Genomic DNA, 19,845 nt, shown 5'->3' with positions numbered 1-19,845 from the left:
TGCTCCAAATAATGTTAAAGGTAAGTACTGGTATGTCAAATTTCTATTTTCAATCACTATTTAAGACTATCTCTGCATTACTTTTCCCTTGTTGACTCCAGCAGTGTAGAAGGATGCTTTCAGATTATGATGGATTCAAACATGTTGATGTGACAATCCCTAGTGTTTGCACCACTTCTAGTTCGGAGTTTCTTGAAGGATGGCTGCTATAAGGCTTTAACCAGCGGGACACATCGTCAGTTGTGTACCTCAGCATCATAGGGTGTTTCGGCCAATCATCACAATACACCCTCTGCTGAGGCAGGCCCATAGCAGATTGATCAAGCCAGGGTGTGTGTCCCGCATTTAGCTATTCGCCTTAGCAGCCCAGGTGGTATCGTTCCTCTTCAGCCACAGCCAGTGGCTTGTCCACTCGGCAGTGCTGGCCAGCAGCATATTTGATTTGATTTAGTTTGAGGTGGACTTGTAGATGGGAAGTTAACAGTTTGTTGTTTGCCTTTATTTTATTTTTGATAATACAGTGTAATAATGACCTGCTGCTCCAGAGGAGATTGTGTGTGTCTGTGTGGGTGTGGGTGTGGGTGTGTGTGTGGGTGTGTGTGACCAAACTGCTTCCACCTCCCTGACTTTGTTGAATTTTGACCAAAAGTCCATATTCTCCTTATAGTTGTTTGATGTCTTTATATCACCATATCCATGGTTGAACTTCTGTGGTTCTATTGCCATTATCCACAAATTAGAACATGTTTATATGTTAACTGACAATATTGAACATGTATCTTGGGGACACATGTCCTTGTTTTGTTTTTTATTACTTACCTGCTGTACTTACTTATCTGCAATATTACAATATAATATGAGAAGCTTTTACCATGTATGGCACCAGATGGTGCAATAGATGTGTAGCAAACTTGTAATGTCCTTTCACCTTTGGTCTGCTGTTCTCTTTCACTTTCAGCGTGGTCTGTCGCAGTGAGGAAGTGAAATAAGTTGCCTTTTTTTCTGGGAGACTCTCGTTAATTCAGATTATGGCACTGACAATCAATGAAAATGCACTCCAAAGAATGTTAAAGGTAAGTTTGTGTTTAGGCCTACGGCTTTTGTGTTTAGTGTTTTGTGATCTTCTCTTTTCCCTTTGCTCCTTCATGCAGCAGTTGGCTATAACTGACAAGTGTGTCATGAGTACAAAAACACCAATTGCGTTATTGTTCATTTGTCGATGTTTTCAAGTGGCCAACAATGTCAATTAGGTTGTACAAATCAGGAGCATTTCACCCTTTACTGTAGTTTGCTCATTAGCATTTTGACTAGGCTATTCCAGCAGAGCATTTAGCCCATATGCCTACGCCAATGTTAAAGTAGGCTACTTCTCTATTTACCCATTACTATCTTAATTCTTCACTGTCCTTTATGAAGCAGGCCAATTATAATTAACCTAAACGTATTTTGTAAACACTCCAGCAGCAGTTTTTTTGGCTACGGTCTATGTGAAATACTATCTCTTTTTACATACAGAGTTACAAATGCAAGGATCTGACTGCGCAGGAAATCATTCATGTCATTATCCAGTACAACGATCTCAAGCCTGTTATGGATTTATATGGTAGGATAAACAACAACATTTTTTTCAATTCCAAAGTACCCTGAGTTCACCGGAAAGATCTCGGACTAAGTGGTGTTCCATAAGCCTACCTTTTTTAGTTAGAAGACCTCAACTTCAAATCATGTCTGGGTCTTTGTTTGGTGATGGTGTTGCAAAATTAATTTGAGCAGCATATCAGTAACATGCAAGAAAGATAAACAACACTAGAGAAACTTATTTGTATTGTACCTCTACTCTTCTGGTCTCACTTTCTCTCAGTGTTTAATGATGGCTCCAGCAGGGAATTGATGAGCCTGGCAGGGACTGTCCCCATCAACTACAGAGGTAAAACAAATGGCACCTTTAGTATGAATATGTATCAACCTTTTATGCATCAATTGTAGGCTATTTATAACCTTACTCAAATCAGTAATACATCAATAACTATAGTACAGCAAATGTCCCTAGTTTCATAGTCTTTTGTTACATGTGTTATCTCCTAATGCTCTCCTCAGGAAATACTTACAACATCCCCATCTGTGTGTGGCTGCTGGATACCTACCCTTATAACCCCCCCATCTGCTATGTGAGGCCCACCAGCACCATGATGATTAAGAAAGGGAAGCATGTGGACCCCAATGGCAAAGTCTACCTGCCCTACCTGTACGAATGGAAACATGTAAGTCCTGACCATCGTCCATCATCACTGTTGAGCTAGGAACACTACATTGCGGGATAATGAAGCACAACACAACCAAAATAATTTTAACCAACTTGCCATTTGCCAATATGTGTGTGTGTGTGTGTGTGTGTGTAAGAGAGAGAGAGAGAGAGAGAGAAAGAGAGAAATTGAGAGAATGTGTGTGTGTGTGTGTGTGTGTGCCTGACTACCTTAACTATGGTTCATGATCCCTTCACACTTTCTGTGCTGTCAGCCTCAGTCAGACCTGTTCAGCCTAATCCAGGTGATGATTCTGGTATTTGAGGAGGAGCCACCCGTCTTCTCACAACCCACCACACCAACTCCACACCAACCCTTCCAGACAACAAGCCCAACCACTGGTGAGTAACACATACTGTAACAACTGCACAAGACTCTAACAGAGTAAATTCTAGATTCTAACCCAGACCAAATTTCCCTGCTGAAGAGTTATTCCTCAGTGACATATTTTTAGTAGAAAAAGCGCTAGTAGAACACTCCATTCACTTGAATGTGATTTCCCAATGTTCTATGGTCAAATATGCACCACAGAAACATAATGACCACTGTCAATGGCAACAGGTTATGTGTCTCTGATTCACGTCTCTCATATCACTCTGCTAGTAATCCGGTTACTTCTTGCAATAGGACTTCAGTCAAAAGTGAAAGCAGACTGTTGATCTGTTTGATTCAAGGTCAGCGTTTTGCACTATTTGTTTCTCAGCAAAAGCCATGATGAAACGGTAACAAATAAATGTAAAGAGACATAATCGTGTCTTTATTTTTTTCATTTTGCCAAGTACCCATATGATAAGCAGGATAATAGAACGCACGTCATTATCAGGGAAAATAAGTCCCTTCAGACCAGTTTACTCAAACTGACTGAATTGTAATTATAACACTCATGCTACAACTTAACATTCAAACCAAATGTAGGCAAGTTTGACACACTAGACACCCCATATTCTTTACAGATCCCTTTAGCACATCTTCAGGGGATCTGCCAGAGAGAGCTGCCAGCGGTTCCCTTGCTGGAGCACTTTCCATCATCTCCATTGAGGAAACAGATGAAGCTCAGTCGCTGGAGGTGAATTTCTAAGTGATCCAAATGATCACATTTATTTATAAAGCACATTTAAATTTACTAGCACGATGACTGATTGGAATTGCTGATGGCTGTGTCTTTATGCCATTACAGTATAGGTTATTCATAGTTCGTCATTATACTGAGGAATCTGCTAGTGCTCACTGAAAGTTAACCACTTTGTAACTTTGCTGTGTCAGTGGTACACAAGTTCATCCATGTCCTATCCAGCGAGAGTTAACCACGTCACACATATATTTCTTTCCTGTAGTACATCCAACTTCAAGAGGAACTCTCATTGCATGAGATCCTGGAGACATTCTCCATGAAGAACAAAGAAGATGGATCCACCCCAGTTGTGGTTCGCCGAAAAAGTGTGCTGAAGGATGCTTTGACTCTTTGTAAGAAGAGTTATTTTTCTTGGAAGAGGACACCCCATGTGGAATTTATTGGGGAGGAGGCTGCAGATTTGGGGGGATCCATGAAAGAGTTTTTCAGGTACATGTTTACACCAAATCTTTATCACAAGAATAATCACCTACACACTACTCAAAATACTGCTGCAAGCGAGAGAGAGAGATTAAGGTCTGCTGAGGGCCAGCTTAAGACCCACTTTTTTAGACAGACATTTAGTTTCCTTATTGTGTCTGTATTGTATATCTTTTTTATTCGTTTTACTTTTGTATATTGTTCTGTAGGCTATCGTGTTTCATCTTGTTGCCACCATTTCACTCTGTTACTTGCTCTTGCAAAGCACCCTATGGCTAAAAAAAAAATGTTTACAAATTAATTTGACTGATGTCCGTAATAGGACATAATCTTAAAAAGTAAGAAGCTTAGCTGAGCTATCTGGCTGATCATATTCCATGATATATTTTGTCACATTCTGAAATATTCTGTTTATGTTACTGTCCAAACACTGTCCAATACTGTCCAAGATAACGAAAACAAACTGTCTTGAACCAAGCAACAACCAATCAACATAACATAACAACATGTATAAGTAGCCTAACCCTTTTACAGAGTTTAATCCACACTGCACACTGAATTCCTCAAAATTCACCTGAGGAAGGTCTATGACCGAAACGTTGTAAATAAATATGCATGCGTATTGGACAGTGTGCGGGATTTTCTTTCACAAGTTTAACTGGGTAACCTATTCCGACGCACCTGTCCCTACAAAAGAGGTGTGCAAAAGCGTTTTGTAAACTAAACAGAGTTTAATCCATGCCATCTTTATTCACAACAGGCTTTTAATGATGGATGTGGCATCAGCTTATGGTGTCTTTGAAGGTCCTCAAGACAAGCTCCTATTCACGTATGATCTCTCAGCTCTGGAAGATGGGAAATACAGGACAGCTGGGATGCTCATAGCCTGGTCTGTTCTCCACAATGGACCAGGCATCCGTGCTCTGCATCCAGCACTATTTCAGATCATGTGCAAGCAAAAAGCAGACCTGCAACACTTTGACTATCATGACATTCCTAATGAGAAAGTTCAGAGCAATCTACAGAAGGTATTTTTTTTTTACCTCTAAAGTTGCCACTTTTGGCAAAATGAATAAAAATGAAACACCTGAAACCATGGTGTCGCTCAGATATATTTGTGTTGATTTGATGAAATTATGGAATATGATACTAACCATTAACCCTTGTCTGGTTATATAGGCTTTATGATGACTACTAATCCTTCCTCAGTTTACACACAAATTAATTTTGGTTGCTTTTTAATTCTTTCAGATTCAGCAGTGTGTAACAGAGAAACAACTTATGTCTTTGTGCAGTGAACTAGGAGATTGGATATCAGATTGTGGAGTTCCTAGAATTTTTACTGCAAAAATCAAAGACATACCTACTATTTTTGATCAGGTTGTGAAGTATTATATTTACTTCAGGTAGGCTGTTTAAAAAATAATTATGAATGATGATAATGATTTGCCTGTGTGGCTATATTTTTCAAGCCTGATACCATTTTTTTGTCTTTTTAAATTATTGTCTCATGTGTGGCATTTAGTTTCATTTTTTGTTAAGCATCACTTTATACTAAAAGTCCTACCCCTTTAGGTGTACTGAGGAGCCTTTGATAAACATTATTTTTTAGAATGGCCTCTTTTAACACACAAAACCTCACCTAAGTTAATTCCAAAGTTACTTTTGCTTTACTCAGGACTGCAAGTGTGATTCACCAGTTCATTGAGGGGATGAACATGTGTGGGAATCTGTGGAGTCAGGTTGAGAGGAACTGGGTGGCATTCCTACCCATCTTCACCAACACATCTGGAGAAATGTCACTGTCTTCATTTAAGGGCCTCTATAACATCTCCTGGTCCCCACAAGGAAGCAACCAGAGAAGGAGGGAGGAAGAAACCATGTTTGGATGGGAAATGTTCCTCATCGCAATTCAAGGTGTGAATATCCTCTTTGTGTGATATGTATAGGCTGAAGCATTACATTATACTGTTGAATTGCTCTATAATGTGAACACATGTAATGCATCTTTTATGTTGTAAATGCTTTTATGATGTTCAAAAAGCAAAAGACTAATGTGTTTTGCATAGTTCTTACACAGTCATGGTTTGTATGTGGTTGTTTGTGGTACTTTGTCAATTTGATATTGTTATTATTCTGTTTAACTTATTTAGTCTATCACTATTACTATTGGCTTTATGTAGGCTATATGACTACTTTGAACTGCTAGTTCTTTTGTTGTAACAATGTTTATTGTTATTTATGTATGTCACTTTGGTGGACAAAAGTATCTGCCAAGAACTGCATTCTTAACCATAACAAGAGTGGCCCCCTAGCTCATTAGCGGAAATGGTGCAGATTAACTCTCTGACTCAATGTGTTTCAGAAAAGGCCACAGATGTGACTTTCAAGGATCTGCTGGTCTTCTGGACAGGCATGGATTCAGTGCCCAGTCTTGGGTTCTCAAGGAAGCCAGTCATTGAGTTTTATGAGCAGGAGGGTAGCTCACGGATACCATATGCCTCCACCTGCTCACTGACTCTCTTTCTACCTAGAGGAGTGGAGGAGGAGATGGATGCACTTCTTACCATAGCAATCAAAGAGTCATTTGGCTTTGAGACAGTTAAAGGCACCACACATTGTTGGTGAAGGGGACAAAGTATCAAGAAGAAAGCTTGAAGATGCTTGAATGGAATGATCCATATTGTGAATGCTATACATTTTTGATCTTCAATTGCTTATAAATAGCAAAAGTTCAAAAGAAAACTTAATGAGTAAAAAAATGATGTATGTATACTATTATGTATTGTTTACATTTATTCAAATTGTTACTACAGAGATTAAAGAAGCACTAAATCGTTTTTACCTTAAAATAATGTTTCCAAAATCATTTTGATGGCACATAAACTCTTATTGGGGCAAATGGCACTTCTGCCGCACTTTGAGTTCCTGCTATGACTAACAAAAATGTGTAATTTACCTCTATACCAACAAGTTCTGAAGATATCATTTTCATGCGCACATATGTCACAGACAATGTAAGTCACTGTGGTTATTATCACTGAGTGATAAAAATACAAATCGAGAGGCAGCATTCCCTTTGAATCTCCAGCAAAAAAACAATAAGAGCTGTAGACTTTAGACTAAATAAATACAGTAATTCAGAGCTCTCTATCTGAAGACTGCCGTCACTGCATTCTCTTATCGTCTCCGTGTTACAGTTTGTTAGATACACATTCATGACCCGATCTGCCAAAATCAGTCACAGTGACCCAAAATTCAAAATTGGTATCAATGGTCAGACAACACAATAAGCTTTGGAATTATATCCTCAGAGTCATATCTTGTTGTCAATATACAGCATTTTGAATTATGGCCTCCCACCATCTTTTTCCAATTGAAAAACTGAGAAAATAACATTGTAAGTTATTGGTGCAGGCAGGTACAGGTAGGATTTGCCCATATGAATAATAATTTTGGCAATTTGATAATTGGCATGTATCTCAAAATGATTGAGCGACTTTCAACTCATTTTGCCGGACCGGGTCACATTTATTGTACTCTACAGTAACAGACAATTCTTAACTGTGAGGGACCCCAGGAGCAATTCTTCATTAGAGCTGCTTTAAAAACAAAATGTTTACAGATACACTTAAAGTATTGATTACACCCAAAGCAATGAACATCCAATTCAATGTTTTTGTGATGAATAGACAAAATATGTGGCCTGTTAAAAGGTTTTCTGACAGCCAGATTCAATTTAGAATTTGAGTCTACTACATTATTGGGATGTGAGTGTGACTGATACAGGCGAAATGCACACAACTGGATATATCTAACCAATCATAGCAACAAAATAGACTGTTGTCAAATTAAGTTAACCCTTTTGGTTGTGAAACTTGTGAAAGCTTTCGCATGTTTTCACTAAAATCCAATATGGGGAAAATGGTGAAATAGACGCTTGATGTAAGAATTCCAACTGTAGGCCTGCCTACACCTCGGTCATTGTAACACCGCACATTGAAGCGCGATGCGCAAAACTTGGTGGGCAATCTGGGCATGTAGCATGAATCCATCGCAAACTCTGAGGACCCTGTGGGAAAAGTGTCTACAATAGATGCATAAATATATAAGTTAGACCCGTTAGCCTATTTAGAAAGAAGGAATATTTCGTGGTTGGAGAATAGCGCCTGATGTGACGTAAAGTCGGACACCTCGGGGAACAAAACTTCCACACGAGTCTCCGAGCAAAAAATCCAATCCGACTTTGAGTTCAAGTCATTTTTCCGCAAACAATGTGACATGAATAAGTGATCTGAAGTTCAGCAAAACCAATGCAACTGAAATTCTGTTTGCGTTGTTTTAGTCATATAGACCTAACACCTATGGTTTTACACATTCGACAAGTTTGCCGCTGAGGAGTTTCGGACATTTTTAGTACGCACTCGGTGCGTATCGCGAACACGCCCTCATTTTCCATTCAGTCAGCTGGGTAGAAAGTATGAGGAAGTTTTCCAGTTTGTTGAGGATATCATGGTTTGACGTTGTCCGCTCTTGTCTTTCAATTTCCATCCAAATAATGTCGGTTTAATCGAAGAACAGATAGTTTGTCGAAGGGAAGAAGTGAAATAAAACGTAGGCTATATTTTTGTCCTGATTTTTGGCTGATTTTGGGACTAGTTAAGATTATGGCAGTCAACGAAAATGCTCTCCGAAAAATGCTGGCAAAGGTGAGCTCGGATTTACTAAACTTCTTCGGTCTTGTTTAGCCAACAGTTATGCTCATTCAGATGTAGGCCTTTTGTTGCTTAAAGTTATGTTTGGCGACGCCAAAGTGGTGTAGGAAGACTGCTTTGTAGGCTAAGCTTATTCTTTTTAAAAATATTGAGTTGTGTAGTCGTTTTTTAGCTCGTAGCCTAGGCTATTCTCTGTGCTGAACTTTTCCGTCTGGTATTGTAGGCTACGTGTTGTTGTCTTTGTCTAGATCTTTGTATCCATTTTAACATAATTATTTGCGTGCATTTGTAAAACACAGCAGTTTCCCCACTGTAACCTACGATTTCCCCACTTTTTGCATGCGCAGGGTTACAAATACAGGGACCTGACAGTGCGAGAAATCAATCATGTCATCACTCAGTACAAGGATCTAAAACCTGTTATGGATTCATATGGTAGGACAAACATTCTCTTTGAGTGATTATTTTAATTTCCCTACAAATGTAATCTTTGTAGCATTAGCCTTACCATGCAAGATAACCAACCTGGTCATAGAATATGGAAGGCGAAAACACCAGCGTCAGGCTGTGCCCTCAATGTAACCGAAGTATTATACAGTAGCTGTATTTCCTTGGGCTACTGAGTGCAGTCATCATACAAACCTCAGTGAATTTCATGAAGTCGGCAATATTTACCCAGATATCAGAGAGTACACAAATGAAGGGAAACTAAGATATATCTTAGGAGAAGTAAAAGAAACTGCAGTAGCAGTAGCCTTTATCATAAAAGACTATACAACCTCAAACCAGGGAGGCCATGCCTTGCTTCATTTCTTTCATTCTTTAGGATTTTATTACTTAGTTTTTATACTTTATTCATTCATTATTATTATTGCATGGGCATGCCAGTAAAGCCTGATTGAATATAATTGATAAACTAAATAATTCTTCTGAACCTATGTGAAACTACAGCATGCAGGAGCTGCATTGTGTCATTATAGTTTGTTGTGAATTTTAATTCTTCTGGTCTCACTTTCTCTCAGTGTTTAATGATGGCTCCAGCAGGGAATTGATGAGCCTGGCAGGGACTGTCCCAGTCAGCTACAGAGGTAAAACAAATGGGACCAAAAGAGTCATGAATGCACTTGAATGCATGCATGAAATATGTTATTTTATTATTAACCAGCATATTCATCCAAATTAATATTAAAGTTTGTCCTGTTCCTGGTCATGTTTTTTAATTTGCAATATAGGCCAGACAAAATATGCCGATGTAGACACAACATAGAGGGACATGGTTTTGATCTTATACTTGGTGGGAGGGGTTCACAATCTTTGTTTGGGAAGTTATTATCCAGTACATGATAAAGATGTGAGCTGCATACACACACACACAAACATTTAAGTGTGTTTCCATTTGGGTGGAAGACTAAAGCATGGGGATAAGATCAGCCCTTTAGATTTATAGTAAGCTACATAGTCTTATTTTAGATACTTAAAAAAGCTCTGTTACTGTATGTTTCTCCCAGAAGTGTGCAAACGCTGCACTTGTGTGTGTCACTCAGGAAAGGATATTTTATTTGTCTCCTCAGGAAATACTTACAACATCCCCATCTGTGTGTGGCTGCTGGACACCTACCCTTATAACCCCCCCATCTGCTTTGTGAGGCCCACCAGCGCCATGATGATCAAGACAGGGAAACATGTAGACGCCAATGGCAAAGTCTACCTGCCCTACCTGCACGAATGGAAACATGTGAGTCCTGAGCATCATCTCTGTTTAGCTTTTCTCAGACAGATTTTCTGGTCATTTTGCGATATTTGCTTGCCAAATTTCTGATGGTAACGGACATTCAGACATGAAGCATATGCAGAATTTATACAGCCACCTGTTGTTCACATCTAATTTAGAATTTCCGTCAACTGGTGTTAGGTTCGCTGAGGAGATAACGACTGCTTTTAAATGTGGCCACGCTGTCAGCTGTTCATGCCTGACAGTGGAGGAGTGTAGTTTTTACCCCAGGAGCATGGAGGATTAAAAAATAATTGCTCTAGCTTTACTTCATTACCAGCAGCGTGTTCGAGAGATGGAGCTGTTCAGTGACATTAGGGCACTTTAAATGCACATAATACTTCCCTCAATCCTCACTGACAGGTGTGGAATTTTTCCGCGATTGGATTCCCATAGCAGCTGTGGTGGCAACATTACGGCAAAATGACAAGGTCAGCAGCAGGAAAGTAGATATACGTACATATGAATTCAGACAGCACAACAAGAAAAAGCCTACCGTAAAAGGTCTGTGAACATTGCGGAAATACACGTCTGTCTGAAAACATCTTTTGTCAGTTGTGTAGACTACTTCCTGTAGAAAACTTTTGTCAAGTGTTATTTCTAGTTTTCACTAGTTTGGAAAGGGCTTGGATATTGATATCAGCCGCATAGACAGGGCTTTGGTGTGGCCTTGGACATATTTCCATTAGGAATGGGACAGTAACCTAGCCTAGAAATCTAGACGCCCCTAGCGGCAGCAAATGTAATTTGGCTGGCGGGGCAGGCTAGCTACGCTTCATCGAGCTTAGGAGCGGAGAAACGGACGGGCCACTCACAGCGTGTATAGAGTCGGTGGGCGGGCCTAACATAATGGTGACTGACTTGCGACCAGAAGTTGCGACGGTATTGTAACGCATCTTGCTATTAGAAAACAAGAAGATGATTCGTTTAGCGTTATCCTATTGCATGGAGAGGGAAGGTTACGCATCCTGCTACTTGAAAACAAGACGATGATTCGTTTAGCGTTATCCTATTGCGGAGAGGGAATTTGAAAGTGAGTGAGTTCCCAGACCCTACATCTTGATGTGGGTCTGGCTTGTCAGGCTAACAGTAACCACATATTACCACAATACTGCAGTTATAACCTGCATAACACCTAGTACCGAGGGTAAAAAAAAAAAAAAGTTCCTGCACATAGTGTGTAATGTCGGAATGTGTTATGTGAGGCATTATCTTGTGACATGGATTCAAGGTTTTCTAAACAAAACTTTATCATCATTAAAAAAAAGATATCATCAAAAGATGGAGCACACCTGACCTTTCTCGGGTTGGAGGAGCGCAATGTTCCATAACTATGACACATAACATTCCATTTGTGTTATATGGGCAAGAGTAAGGAAGGACTAGGTGTAATGCTTTTATATTTTTTTCAGTTCAAATTTGATTTTTCACATAGATGATAGACTGGAAAGATTGGTCAGAAAGGAGTTACACGTTTACTCCATGAAAGTTCAGTCAGAATTAAGAAATATGTAATAGTTTTTTCAGAATTTAAAATAACAGCGACTGACCTCCCAAGGCGCCAGGTGTCAAGAGGGACTATGTGCTGTTTGCCTTATTACCCTAACTATAAGTGCCTCTCATGCAGCGTTTATACGTCCTCCCTCGCTCCTCGGGCCTCGATCCTCACTGATCTACATAAAGACTGATGGGGGGGGGGAAACAATGGGATAGTCTATCCAGTGTTAGTTATAGATCAGTGGGAACGCCCCTCGAGGATCGAGCATCGAGGATCAAGGAGGCATGTTGAGAGGCACCCTATGTCTCATGATCCCTTCTCCCCTTCTGTGCTCTCGTAGCCCCAATCAGACCTGTTCAGCCTAATCCAGGTGTTGATTTTGGTATTTGGGGAGGAGCCACCCGTCTTCTCGCGACCTACCACACAAACTCCATACCAGCCCTTCCAAACAGCAGGCCCAACCACTGGTGAGTCACACATAACAACTGCACAAGACTCTACATGGGTCAACTCTAGACTCTAACCCAGGCCATGTCTCCCAGCTGTAGAGATTCTTCTCAATGATATTTGTGTAATCTTACTCCGATACATTCATAGTTCTGAACAAAGGTATTTATCTATATATGGGAATGACAGGAGACAGGGCATTTGACCTGTAAGTATGTTACTCACTACAGTTTGCCACTGTACTTTCACTGAATGATTCACTCTTAAGTACTGTCCAGTACTCTAACTAAATGAATAACAGTTGGACACCTATGCATACACCCCATATCACATTAAAACTAAAAGTAAATATTTTAAACTGCCCCCAGGATGAAGCATAATTATCAACCAAACTAACTCTGTGTAGCCTGTTTGGCTTTGATCTCATCTTTTGTTTTTTGTTTCTTCCTATTTTTTTGTGTTGATGTTAACCAGTTAATATTTTTTGTTAAACATTTAACTCTCTAGCTGCCTATATGCCAGGCCCATCTGCCTCCTATGGTCCCCCACGTTCACCCAACCCCAGGTGCGACCTTTACTACTCAAGTCAAAGTTCAATGCTTTTCAGTGCTAATGAGGCACAGGTCTTCTGTCTTTGTACGTTGTTTTCTGCTCTGCTGAAAGTCTCTGGTTTTGATCAAGCAGTTTTCAGGGTTACCCCTATCCTGCCGCCGGCACCTACCCAGCCAGCCCGGGTCCGGGCCACTTCCCCCCCACAACACCCAGTGCTACCACAGGTATGGACACACTCACTGGTTATTGTTTGTCCTCTGAATGTCTTTAGTCTGTCCACTCCGTGACAATGAATGACTTGATTGTGCTTTTTACATTACATTACATTTAGCAGGCACTTTTTTGACTTACATAATGTCAACTACACTACCACTGCCCCACTCAAACGTGTGTGTGTGTGTGCGTGCGTGCGTGCGTGCGTGCGTGCGTGCGTGCGCGTGTGTGTGTGTGTGTGTGTGTGTGTGTGTGTGTGTGTGTGTGTGTGTGTGTGTGTGTGCGTGTGTGTGTTTTTAGGCCCTGCTCGTGATGGCACCATTGGCGAGGACACCATCAGGGCGTCCCTGGTGTCGGCGGTGAGCGATAAGCTGCGCTGGCGGATGAAGGAAGAGATGGACCGAGCCCAGGCAGAGCTCGACGCCCTTAAGAAGACAGAGGAAGACCTGAAGAGAGGTCATCAGAGGCTGGAGGACATGATCGGCAGAATTGGACAAGAGATGGTGAGGGAGGAGAGGATGAGAAGAACATGTGTTTATTTTTAAGATTATTTGAAAGAATATTGGAAAATTGAATTTGATAATTAGTAGTAAATGTCAGGTGTAGATTAATATTGTGTTAGGACTGCAAACACCCAGGTATACTTACCAAAAAAAAGTGTCGCCGTTTTTTTTTTTTTTAGAAACTTTTGGTTGTGCCACCTGACATTTTTTGGTTGGTGAAATTGCAAATACAGTCTAAAATGTATTAAAGCCACCAGTAAGTAAGTGTTACACAGCCATTAAAGGTATACTATGCAACGTTTTTCAGTTAATCAATTCGTTCCATACTGTTATATATGATTAAATGGGTCATTACCGGTCGAACAGTGGTTTTTTTGGCCGCTCTAGTGGTCTGTAGCGGTAAAACCACACTTGCAACTTCAGGAGACACCGGGCACGCACCCATGCTCTACTCCAGGAAGTGTCATGTAAAGTCTCATGAAAAGGCACGGCAGACTGACCGATTGAGGAGTTTTGTCAAATATACACGCTAAAGCTGTAGGGGAAGCTCTGCAGAGAAATATGCAAGCATAAAACGAGCGAAAATGAAAAGTGAAAGCGAAACCGGCGATGAAATCGCCAATCCTGCATAGTATACCTTTAAGAGTTGTTTAAACACAGTCTTCCAAATAAACAGCATTCTGTCCATTTTTAAAGATTATTTTGAAAACACATTTTTAAAAGCCTTATTTGTCGATGACCCATGTGTGTTGTGTGTTTCATGCCTTCAGACGGATGTAGACAGGAACATTGAGCTCCTCAAGCAGAAGGACGAAGATATGAAAGCGGCGCTTGAGAAGATGGACAACCAATCAGAGAGGGGTGACATTGATGATGTCATCATTCCCACAGCACCCCTCTACAAGCAGATACTAAACCTGTACTCGGAGGAGAATGCCATAGAGGACACCATCTTTTACCTGGGAGAGGCTCTCCGCAGGGATGTCATCGATCTGGAGGTCTTCCTCAAGGTGAGTAAACATCACCCAACAGCTACAACACTCAACAGGCTTAGGCTATTCTGCTAGGTTTGCAATAGTACAGAGTAGTCACATGTGTAATGCTTTCATTGTGAGATTTCTCATTCACTTCGAATGGGTATTGCCTCACAGAATTATGTACCTGCTGCTTCGCTTTGCATCCATTTATTGCATGTAATGTCATATATAAAGTATTCTATTGTTCCATTCACTTTTTTTCATTACCATTTTGTCTTTGCCCCTTCATAACCCTTTTACATTATATTGCATTGCATTTGGCTGACACTTTTTTTAATCAAAGCGAATTACAACATGGTTAAAAAAAAAAAAACACATTTTAAAGCTTTTAAGAGCTATTCTAGCAACAATTTTACGACAATAAACAAAAAACACAATAAGTGGGTCAATGAGTGTAGTAAGTGCATCAATGAGTGCAATTGTCCGTAGGATCAGCAAGGCTAGTTGTAAGTAGTGCTATGAGAGGAGATGTGTTCTGAAATGTTGGGATTTCAGATGTTTTTTGAAGATGGAGAGGGATGTCCTTACTCTAGTAGGAACTGGTAGTGCGTTCCACCAACGAGGAACAACAGATAAGAAAAGTTTGGATTGGCCTGAGCGTGCTGGTGGAAGAGCTAGACGTTGCTCGGCTGAGGAGCGCAACGGTCGTGTTGTAGTATATGCCTGTATGAGGGCATTCAAACAAGTGGGAGCAGAGCTGGAGAGTACTTTGTAGGCAAGCGTTAGAGTCTTGAATTTGATACAGGCGGCCAACGGTAGCCAGTGTAGCTGGATGAGCAATGGGGTGACATGCGCCCTTTTGGGTAGCACTGACTATCTTCAGAATGTTCTTATTACTGATTTTACTGATTGATTGCTTATGTTTTTTTTGTTTTTTCTTACAGCATGTACGGATTCTCTCTCGTAAACAATTCCAACTACGAGCTCTAATGCAGAAAGCTCGAAAAACTGCTGGCCTAAGTGAGCTCTACTGATAACCACACACACACGCACAGACACACACACACACACACACATCATACAGACAATAGAAGTAAAACTGGATGTTTTTTATGCCATATCCTTATCTATAATGTATTATGGAGGTTATGATACTAAAGAAGGTCACATACTGATGAGGGAAACTGTCATCTGCATAAGCCAAGTGTTGTAGCGGTGAAAGTGCTCACCTCTAGTTGAAATATAATTGGCCAAATGGCAGGGATTAATCAATTTGAGAAGGTTAAAGGAATAGTTCAGAATTTTGGACATACATGTAGGACCTCATTTCCAACTTTGCCGAGGTGATATAGGTCGGTGGAGACAGTTGGTTCTGAGCTAACGCATTTCAACGGTAACATCCAAAACAGTCTTACTCACTCCACAGCACACTCAAGACAAGTAGATTAAAACGTCAGACTATCGATGTCCTTGTTGATAGAATAATTTTAGAAATAAAAATAACCTTGCAACTCAATGATTTATTACATGTTGAGGGACTAGTTTCTCAATATCAATCCGCTACTGCCATACAGGGAACAAAGTAGGCTATTGCAATGCGATGCAAGGTTAGTTTTATTTCTAACATTGTTCTATCAACACAGACATGTGCATCGATAGTCTTTATAATTTATTTGTTTCGGGTGTTCTGTGGAGTGGATTAATCTGTTTTCAGTGGCAGGCTGGATGTTACCGTTGACTTGCGTTATCTCGGCACCAGATGAGCACGAGATGAATGCTGCAACTTAAGGAAGGGCAGAAATTCACAGAAAATGGTCTCCACCGACCTATATCACCCCGACTAAGTTGGAAATGAGGTCCTATGTCCAAAATTCCAAACTATTCCTTTAATTACAGTCAGACATGCTTCGAAATGTTTTAACATGCATATACAGTACATTTGCTTGAGATGCTCTACACTACGTAAATGTGGGTCCACTTAATACAATCTTTAGTTGACATCCGATGTACACTTAAAATGACTTTGCATTATAAAAGAGGTGGGGGAGCCTACACAGTGGGGCTGTGAAAGGGTGTGTTGTCCTGACTAAAGCCAGACAAAACCAAATCAAGTTAAAATGAAGGACCAAGTTCTTTTCTTCTGTGATCTCTTGTTGTTCGTCACTTTATAAAAAGTCTGTTTACATAGACATAAGTTTAACATAAATATTCCGAGCAGCCTTATTTTTTAAAGGGAAACATTATATATAACCCAGTTGACAAATATTTCATTTATTTTTACATGCTAATAATTAGTTATAGTTTTAGGTGAGTTACTGAATGATTCCGTAACACTAACTGTGAACTGTAACATCTCCACACTCCTATGGAATTTGCACAGTGAGCTCATTAACCACGGTGTAAAACTCTAGTGAATTTGTCAGGAAGTTGTCATGGTATTCAGTTATTTTTTATGCTTAGGCCTATATGAAATATCAATAGATTTTATGTCAATTTAATTGTCATACTTGTAGAACATTCCTAATTGAACTACCAGTATGCAGTGAATGTTACATTGTCTTAATTACATTGCATATACATTTAAAATTGTTCCGCTACATAAGCGCCCATGTACTTTTCATTAAAATGCTGTAATATTAACATTGGTTTTGTGTGATGGCCATTCTTGGAAATCCTGTTTGTGACTGTATCTTATTGCAGACCAACAAAGAGAAGCAGACATTTACTGGTTAGGTTCCAGAAAAATGACAAGACTCATAGTCCAGCCAATGGGTTCAATGATGAGATTAGTGATGAACAAAGCAAAATTGAGAGGATAAGATTAGATAGACAAGGCTGTCTTGCTTTCTAATCCTGTATATTCTTATCTCACCTAACTTACCGTATCCATCTCAGTTAGGTGTAATTATAGTCTATTGGCTAGGAGAGGCTAACCTGTACCACCTCACTACTGAACGTAATGCTATTCTAGTAGCCTTGGTCCCAAAGTGAGAAATATCATAATAAATCAACTCATCCCCACTGTATTTGGTATATTCTAACTTGTACCGAATTGTGAAAAAAAAGGAAGGGGAAAAAAGCTTTTTAGACATAGGTGAGATGAAATTGCCCATTGCTTATAAAAAAGTGGACAATATTATAATTATTAGGTGGACCTATATATTTGGAATGTGATCATAGGTTAATTATGTTTTAAATAATGATTTAGTGATTAGCCTGATACGGTCATGTGCTACATGCAAGTCCATGAGCCAGTGGAGAAGGTGTACCATGAAAGGACACAAATCCAAAACTGTTTAAATTTGTTGATCTGTGCCCCCACATGCCATTCACCGTTCATCATAAAATGGGCCTCTGGCTCATGGAAACAGGCTCATGATATTGCTAAAGCCAACATACCAGATGATCCACTGCAAGGGCATAGTTGGATCCTTGATGGAAATGGAGTTATAGTACCTAAAGGACTGATGCTGACATCGTACCAGTTGAGCTTGTTGACATTTTTGAAAGGACAGAAGGAAATGAAGAGAGTGAGGATTCTATCATGCGGAGGGCATGGCCTCTGATAACCCATCATGGACTAGCCCCATCGAATACACATACAGTATATGACTTTTTTAGGCCTAATATGATATAATAATATGGTTTAATTGACCTTTGGATTATGATATAACATGTCAAATACTTTCTGTTGATACCCTCCGTGCTCAATATTGACCAGTTTTTTACATATAAGCAATGGCCAATTTCATCTGTCTTAAAATCAGTATTTATCCACTACTGGGTACCGGTCAGAAAGTGGTCTACCAGGTACAGTGGGAATGAGTTTATTTCTTGTTAACATGATTTTTCTTAAACTCTGGGAACAGGGCTAATAGAAAATGCCACTTAAGGGCATGTTCAAACTAGGTTTCTTCTCAGGTGTGGGTGGATGTTTTACATTATACTCTGATGATAGGCCTACAGAGGTTTTGAAAAAAAGGTCCTGGGCGCCTTTTAAATCGCTGCCACCAGCGTATCCCATGGGGGGTTTATTGCTGCTCTCCCTGCCTTGGGCTTTCTAACATGGAAGGGCAGGGGGTCTCCCTCCTTGATAGTAGGCTACCGACTAAGCCCTCTGGCTCAAGGGCTAATTGGCAGAACAACCTCTAAATTGGAGTGAAGAAGAGTACATTTCTGAGCTCAATTGATTGTGATTAGTCATGCTTCCTAGAATGCCCCAACCCCCTGAGAGATGTTATAATGAAGAATGGTCTGTATTATAGCCTCTGATGCCACTGGAGAACAATACATGTGTCTGTTGTAAGCAAGGTGTAGGCTAAGCTATTTCTATATAGGAAGTGAGTTTCAATTTCAAACAGTTCTTTCAGGGACCTCTGCCCCGTTCCGCGTGATGTCCACGGGGTACGCCTCTGGTCTTCTATTAAGAGTGCCAAACACTAAAGAAAAGTGTGGGTCAGTTTTGTAGGCTATAGCCTACCATACTTCCTGCATACTGCAAAACTTTATCGAACTCAAAGGATGGGCTAACAGAACTGACTGGGAAGGTAAGACGGCTTTCTTGTTCGAGTAGGCCTCTTATTCAGTAGGCTAGGTAGGTGTTTTCAAGATATCTCACAGATCTTAACATACGTGCTTTTTAAATGTTCTATGGCTAAGTGCGACAATTTACAGGGTTTGACAAATTAGACAGGTGGCCTACGTTGATCCACTTGCGTTGAGCGCGCGAGCGCGCATCGCTTGCAATTGCTAGCTGCCTTCCCTCATGTGGACACTTGCATGTTAAATGTTTAGTTCGATAATGGTTTGTTTACCTGGCTAAAGTGCTGCATATCAATGTACAACTATGTTAGATTTGTATTCAACATATCAGTATTAGATTAGACAATGTAATCTTTATGCTATTGTTTAAATTCACATTCTAACCATAGGGCATTCAGAGACAGACCTCCATCAGGGCTTGTAATATCCTGCAACAGTAGTGAAAGTCAAATTAAATTTGTTCTGTCAGCCCATGAGTCTGGTCTGCAAAACAATGTAATAGTTATTTTTGGCTCATACACTTTTCCACAAAGCTTAACATGTGGAAGGAAGTATAGCCTACATGGACAAACAACACTGAAAATATTCATCTTCATGGTATTGATAAGAGATACTAATAGCATTTTCTAGCAAAAATAATTGCAAAATGGTAGGTTACAAAAAATCTTGTCCAATTCCATCGACATAATAAGCTTCACACTTTAGTTTAAGAAACACTAGTATAGGCTACTTTTATGCACATAGCCAAGCAAGGTCTTTATTAAGCACCATT

The 19,845-nt window shown here is 40.0% G+C and overlaps 2 protein-coding genes across 3 annotated transcripts; both read left to right on the top strand.

The window, feature by feature from the left end:
- Nucleotides 1-940: 940 nt before the first annotated feature.
- Nucleotides 941-6,933, top strand: LOC134095482 (G2/M phase-specific E3 ubiquitin-protein ligase-like). Its single transcript, XM_062549055.1, has 11 exons — nucleotides 941-1,073; nucleotides 1,516-1,603; nucleotides 1,862-1,927; nucleotides 2,098-2,261; nucleotides 2,518-2,644; nucleotides 3,257-3,369; nucleotides 3,638-3,864; nucleotides 4,616-4,883; nucleotides 5,107-5,261; nucleotides 5,534-5,772; nucleotides 6,221-6,933. Exons 1-11 carry the CDS (start codon nucleotides 1,029-1,031, stop codon nucleotides 6,481-6,483), a joined length of 1,755 nt encoding a protein of 584 aa, XP_062405039.1. The 5' UTR covers nucleotides 941-1,028; the 3' UTR covers nucleotides 6,484-6,933.
- Nucleotides 6,934-8,349: 1,416 nt separating this feature from the next.
- LOC134095483 (tumor susceptibility gene 101 protein-like) lies at nucleotides 8,350-17,176 on the top strand. Of its 2 annotated transcripts, none has more exons than XM_062549058.1 (10): nucleotides 8,350-8,564; nucleotides 8,918-9,005; nucleotides 9,593-9,658; nucleotides 10,142-10,305; nucleotides 12,180-12,306; nucleotides 12,794-12,851; nucleotides 12,971-13,062; nucleotides 13,352-13,554; nucleotides 14,325-14,564; nucleotides 15,476-17,176. In XM_062549058.1, exons 1-10 carry the CDS (start codon nucleotides 8,523-8,525, stop codon nucleotides 15,563-15,565), a joined length of 1,170 nt encoding a protein of 389 aa, XP_062405042.1. In that variant the 5' UTR covers nucleotides 8,350-8,522; the 3' UTR covers nucleotides 15,566-17,176. The 2 variants fall into 2 exon arrangements, with proteins under 2 accessions (XP_062405042.1, XP_062405040.1); XM_062549056.1 differs by having other exon boundaries at nucleotides 12,968-13,062.
- Nucleotides 17,177-19,845: the final 2,669 nt, after the last annotated feature.

Source organism: Sardina pilchardus, chromosome 11 (genome assembly GCF_963854185.1).
Source record: "Sardina pilchardus chromosome 11, fSarPil1.1, whole genome shotgun sequence".
Lineage (NCBI taxonomy): Eukaryota > Metazoa > Chordata > Actinopteri > Clupeiformes > Clupeidae > Sardina > Sardina pilchardus.
Note: the sequence above shows the minus strand (reverse complement) of the source record. Positions and strands in the feature narration are given on the sequence as shown.

Coding starts and splice junctions, on each gene's coding strand:
- LOC134095482 (XM_062549055.1), top strand. CDS start 1,029: ATGGCACTGACAATCAATGAAAATGCACTCCAAAGAATGTTAAAG. Junction 1,604..1,861: donor GCCTGTTATGGATTTATATG/GTAGGATAAACA, acceptor ACTTTCTCTCAG/TGTTTAATGATGGCTCCAGC. Junction 2,645..3,256: donor GACAACAAGCCCAACCACTG/GTGAGTAACACA, acceptor TATTCTTTACAG/ATCCCTTTAGCACATCTTCA.
- LOC134095483 (XM_062549056.1), top strand. CDS start 8,523: ATGGCAGTCAACGAAAATGCTCTCCGAAAAATGCTGGCAAAG. Junction 10,306..12,179: donor ACCTGCACGAATGGAAACAT/GTGAGTCCTGAG, acceptor GTGCTCTCGTAG/CCCCAATCAGACCTGTTCAG. Junction 12,852..12,967: donor CCACGTTCACCCAACCCCAG/GTGCGACCTTTA, acceptor GTTTTGATCAAG/CAGTTTTCAGGGTTACCCCT.